Source organism: Humulus lupulus, chromosome 4, assembly GCF_963169125.1.
Source record: "Humulus lupulus chromosome 4, drHumLupu1.1, whole genome shotgun sequence".
Taxonomy (NCBI): Eukaryota; Viridiplantae; Streptophyta; class Magnoliopsida; order Rosales; family Cannabaceae; genus Humulus; species Humulus lupulus.
In genome coordinates this window covers 120491032-120496839 of record NC_084796.1, presented here as the reverse complement: position 1 = coordinate 120496839, position 5808 = coordinate 120491032, and the positions used below count along the sequence as shown (strand labels likewise).

At 34.8% G+C, this 5808-nt stretch overlaps 1 protein-coding gene across 1 annotated transcript; it reads right to left on the bottom strand.

Annotated features, from left to right (window-relative positions):
• Nucleotides 1–1337: 1337 nt before the first annotated feature.
• LOC133832516 (lysine--tRNA ligase, chloroplastic/mitochondrial-like) lies at nucleotides 1338–4973 on the bottom strand. The gene is made up of 7 exons (XM_062262852.1): nucleotides 4911–4973; nucleotides 3880–4127; nucleotides 3502–3647; nucleotides 3163–3271; nucleotides 2900–2957; nucleotides 2273–2341; nucleotides 1338–1415 (listed from the first exon to the last, which is right to left on the bottom strand). Exons 1-7 carry the CDS (start codon nucleotides 4971–4973, stop codon nucleotides 1338–1340), a joined length of 771 nt encoding a protein of 256 aa, XP_062118836.1.
• Between the last annotated feature and the right edge of the window lie 835 nt (nucleotides 4974–5808).

Sequence of the window (5808 nt, the reverse complement as noted above, 5' to 3'; positions counted from 1 at the left end):
TCCAGCAGGTACTTCAATCCAGTTGCCACCAACTATGTTGCAATCAATCATAAAGCGAAGAGCAAATAGAACATTGCTTTCATATGTCATGAAGCTCTTCATACCCAGTCCATCAATTTGTACTCCTCTGTCAAGTATGCCTGCCAATTAATTTGAAACATTAGGCTGGAAAAAAGCATAAATCATATATAGCAGTTAATCACAAGCCTGGAAAAGAAGGTGATAGCACACATCAACAATTTGCACGGAAAAGATACTACAAGAAAAAATGCTTTTAATCAATTTAAGCGCCTAAAATAGATTTTTTAAAAAAGAAAGAAAATTAGACTGGCCTGTAAAGAACAACCAGTCTTTAAAATATTGACCTCTGATGTGTAGAACTATATTAAACTTGGCAAATCAAACTAAAGGCCTTACCTCAAGGAACCATTAGAGATAGTATCAAGAATATTTGTATTTAAAGCCACGTCAAATAAATTTGCCTTAACAGGTGCTGTAGAAACATATGAAGGGCAACTGACCAAAAAAAAAAAAAACAATGTAAAAGTCATCATAATCAGAAGTAAGGCTTCAATCTCTATTTATATTTGCAACACTCATTTTCTCTCATAAAAAATAATATTAAGTTATTAATTTTATTCTCTAGACTTGAAAGAGAATATAAATTTGTAGTGCGTGTAAATATATACAGTACAAATTATTCAGATTTCCTCTCTTCATTCTCTTCTACCTTTGACAATTATTAGGCACTAGACAAGGAAACGTGAAATGGGGTAAGAGGTTATCTTAAATACCTTTGATCTTCTTGGAATTTAATACATAATTAGCTATTATATCTTATGAGGCACAATCTGTATTAGATATATTATATACTTCTCTACAATATAATCCATTACATACTAAGTAATAATAACGCAAACATCCCCACCCAATCAATATCATCAATATCAGATTTCACATCAAAAAATTCAATAAAATGTATCAGCCATTCAACATTGTTGCTATTAGTCTCACATACCATCAATCCAAGTCCTTCCCCATTTCATTGTAAATAATAAAGTTGTCCTGTACTTTTCTACTTGTCTAATCCTGCAACTCAATGACTAAAGATATTTCACTGTATTGACTTATACGATGCTCTCAGTTCCTCCTAAATTAAAAAACAAATGAGGGTTCAAATATCCATGCCAATAAGAGGACAAATTGTAAGTTAAGAAAAACTGTAAGTCTCAAGTTTCCTAGTCCAAGAAAGAAGGAAATAAAAAAGCCTCCAATCTTACAGGAACTGTGAAAAATCTTCTAGGCCTTAATCTTATGCTCCATTTCATTGCTTTAAATTATGGATTGTGACGATTTGAAATCCCTTCATTTCTGAATATTCGACCAATCTCATAAACTTTTTCAAACCCTCCAACCTGTCATCCACAGAGATTTAATTTTAGTGCAAAAGATTAAAAATAATATGGAGAGAAAAGTAAATGATGATAGTCGATTTTTTTTTTTATAATGGGAACCAAAAACGTGCATGCAAGTGAAAAAGTTTGGTAGAACAAACCAAAAAGAAAAAAAACTAAAATAAATTAGATGGATATGCAAATATGCATTGATCTTCAAGGACAAGATTATAAATGTCGACACTGAGAGTACTAAGTAGAAAACTTCCCACTGTGCACATCTCTCTCTCTCGATAAATATATACATTTATACACATATATATTGTAAGAAATGAGAACTTTAATAAACTAATGAATGGGAATAGTTATATATAAACCAATTTAAAAAAAAGGTAAAATCTATAAAGAGGAGAAATTTGGTGTAGGCATAGAGACGGATAAGAATTTGTTTGTATGTGTTCTCTTGTACAGATATAAAGAAGAGCTCAAGAATTATCATTAAAAGACAAATGAATTTCTTATAAATACTGTCAGCCTTGAGAAATATACATTGGAAACAGCGAATGTTTTATAAAATCTTTACACAGAAAAAACTTGCTTAGCAAAACAACACTACCATGGAAGTGATAAAATCAGACATATACACACAAACTAATGAATAAAAATTAGAAAGCAGCTTCAGGAAAATGACCAAGTTAAACTGGAGAAATTACACCTTGGAAATACCAGAGGGCAGTTGGAGAGATTATGCATGTTAGTATAGCACTCGAAAGAAAATGAATATACTTTAAATCATAAAATGAAGAGATTATGCATGTTAGTATGCTAAATCTTTATATGAATCATATGACCATAAAACGGTTAGAAAATCCACAAACCTGTAGAACTGGAGTTTCAACTTCGAGAAATCCAAAAGATTCCATTGTCTTGCATAACTCTAATACAATCTAATCCACCAAAAAAAAAAAAAATAGCAAAACATCTTTAATGTATAAACAGCAAGATGCCTCAAACACTCTATCTAGGGAATAATATTGAATTTATATATGTATACTTCAAAATGCCCAAACTAGAAACAACTTGGTTTACCATCCTTCTTTTGCTCAAGTTTGCAACAACTCCATAAATGCTAAATACATTCAACCACCGTAAGCACTCTAATATTTAGAGCAAATTTGTTCAAAAGAAAGATAAAATATCCATAACTTGCATAAATAAATTATCTCCTTAAGTGTTAATGCTGTTAAGGAACTTAATATAGAGATTATAACCATGTAACCTTTTTTTTAGAAAAAAAATAAAATCCAATGAACCGTGCTTCAACTCAGGAAAGGTCATTTAATGCTATTTTTGTCTATTCAAATACTTCATCAGAAGCGAAGTACACTTGAAGCAATCATGTAAGATAGTTCTAAGGTCCTCAAGTTAATAAAAATACTATTTCTGGAAAGAACATATACTTTAAATAACTAAAAGGTCTTTAATTACTCCTCAGCCTAACTTACCTTTGCTCTCTTCCGAAATACGTCAGCTACTTCAGGATTGGAAATCATATCAATGTACCTTTAAAAGAAAAGTAAAGTTCAGTTATAACCAAGTATACCCCAAAAAATATATATTTGATTTAAAAAGCCATTTAGACAAGTCTTTTCCAAGAACCACTGCAACAAATTGTGGGCTATCATCATGCAGTAGAAAACAATTTGTTATTTCCCATAAGAGACACTCTCACTCAAACTGTGAAAAAGAAACAGAAAAATCAACTTACCATTGCCGGTAACGCTTATCCACATGAGTTAGACCATGATATTTGTCTGGCAAGGGCAGTAGAGATTTTGTAAGAATTGCAAAAGAGTTCACATAGACAGAAATCTCCCCTAAAGAAACAAAGAAATAAGTTCAATTAGTTTCTCACCTCAAAGGGAAATCACAAAAAAAGTAAGAAGCCAGTCAAAGCCAATGGCGTTATTTATAAATGGCTTTGGTTTATCTAAATAGCTTCCAATACAAATAGGGTAAGAATAACTTCACCCAGAAGTACCTATAAATTCAACAATCAACACCTAATCGCAAATAGGTGCAAAAGATAAATTTTTTTAGTACTTGCCTTTCTCATTTCGCTTAATTGAGCCACTTGCACCATGTATGTCACCAATATCAACAAGATTCTTAAGCTCGTCAAACTGATCACTTAAAAATCTCACCTTTTCACAATAAAACTGTTTCAAACATTGAACAACTTGAGTGAGGATTCTTCCATACTAAATGTGAGCAAATATTTATAGAAAGTTTCTGAAGAAACCATCCCTACCTGCCAAAATTTAAAAACTTTGGAAAACACCCCATTTTTTTTTTTAAAAAAAAAGGTAACTAACTTATATATTTTAGATCAAGCATCCCATAAAATAGACATGCTTTTAAGAACTAAACCACCTAATCACATCTTATTATTATATTTTTTCTTTATTATAAGTATCCATCTAACAAAGAGATGGCAAGATCATTGTAAGGACAGAAAGCTGAGGTGGGGATACCTCTTAGAGTGAGAAATGCAAGCTTTCCAAATGTTCGACAAGCCACAATTCTTCCGGCTATTGATACATTGTCTTGCTCACCATTCATTTCTTCACCATTTTCTAAATTTTTATAAGTCTCTTGCAGCTGATAAGCAGAGTGAGTCCTGTCCCACTTATATGCATACTGGTCCAGCCCTTTGCTTCTCAATTCTTCTATCTACACAAAACACATCCACACAAACCTATGTTTATTGAGCAGTATTGAAATACAAATGTCCCTCTAACACGCATTTCGTCGAACAATTTATGGGCATTACTTAATTTCCTCAAACAAGGATACGTAATCAACGTCTAATTTCAAAACCTAGAGTTGGGAGTTAATCATCTTCACAATTTTCTCAAAAAAAAAAAATACATATATATATAATAATCAATTATCATAGAAATACCTCAATCAAAACTTTGGAGAAACCAATTCAAAGAAGAACGATAAAGAACAGACCTTCTGCAAGCGAATAGCTCGAACTGACTCCGGTGTCGTGTGAGGGCTTGGGTCCGCGTGGTCGAAGCTTCGATGGCCTCTGAAGATCCCTAGCCGACGCGTGTAGGGGAAGGTAGCGGTCGGTCTCCACAAAGACAAAGGTGAGAGAGAACGAGTGAAGGAGAGAGGTCTGGTGGGAGAAAGATATCCAAGAGAGAGGAGAGAGAATGATGAGGAAAAAGGAGAAGGAAATGAATTGGCCCCAAATGAAATGAAAAAAAAGAAAAAAAAAAGCTAAGTGTAAGTGGCGGGATGGTTTTATTATTACCGCCCTATTTTCATAAAGTGGCCCATACTCTAGAATAATACTTTTTGATTAGTATTATATTCATGTGTTATGGAAATGGGCATTTGGTGTAGTGAGAGGCCTTGATGAACATGGTTCTCAGTTCAGCCAAAGATAGGCTGACTAAGCGATCGAGGCACCGACGCAGCCGAGAGGCCATCAAAAATACTGACTCCATGGAAGTCGATTAGATCTTTAACTGTGCGCTGAATGAAGTGCTCAGTGTAAGTTGCCATTTTTTTTTGCTGAGCTTTTTTTGTTTATCTTGTCACTTTATTCCCACTAACAGTTTTACCTTTTTACTGATCGCAGGGAGTTCTAACCATGAGCGCTGGTTGGCGTTGGTTGGGGGCCCTGACTGCTCAATACGAGAAGAGGCTTGGCGAGAAGCTCAAAGTGTCCGAGGATAGACATGCTGAGGAGCTTAAGATGGCTGAGGCGAAATACATTGAGTAGCTCGAGGCAGCCGAGAAGAAAAACACTCAATTGCTCAAAGAGAAAGCCAAGCTGGCTGAAGAGCTGAAACAGCACCAGGCTGTCTTCACCAAAGCCATCGGAACTAAAGAGAAGTACAAGGAGGCTTCTTTGCTTAACTTAAAGGAAGCCTCTAAGCTCCAAGATGATCTAGTCATCAGCAGAAAGGAGACTGAGGGGTTGGAGGAACGCATCAAAGAGCTCGAGGAGACAAATGTCAGTAACATGGAGAGATACAAGGGAGCCAATTTTAAATGATTCTATTCATTCTAGAAACATAACCTCGGGGCGGACTTTGTCTATCTATCAGAGCGTATGATGCAGCCTGAGATAAACAAGTGTCTGGCTCGCCTTGAAGAGGAGGAGAGAGTGAAACTTCCAGCGTTCCCCGAAATCTCTTTGGCTACGGGCATCGATGGTGTAGATGAGGAAATTGGATCCTCCGTCGACCAATAATTTCCTCAAGATCCTCCTGATTCATAATATCTTTTATTTAAATTTGTAACTTGGGACACATGGACCTCGGTTCGTAGTGTCTAGACAATATATTTTTTGCTGCACGGGCAGCTTTTTCTTTTGAACAGTACATCTGAGCAG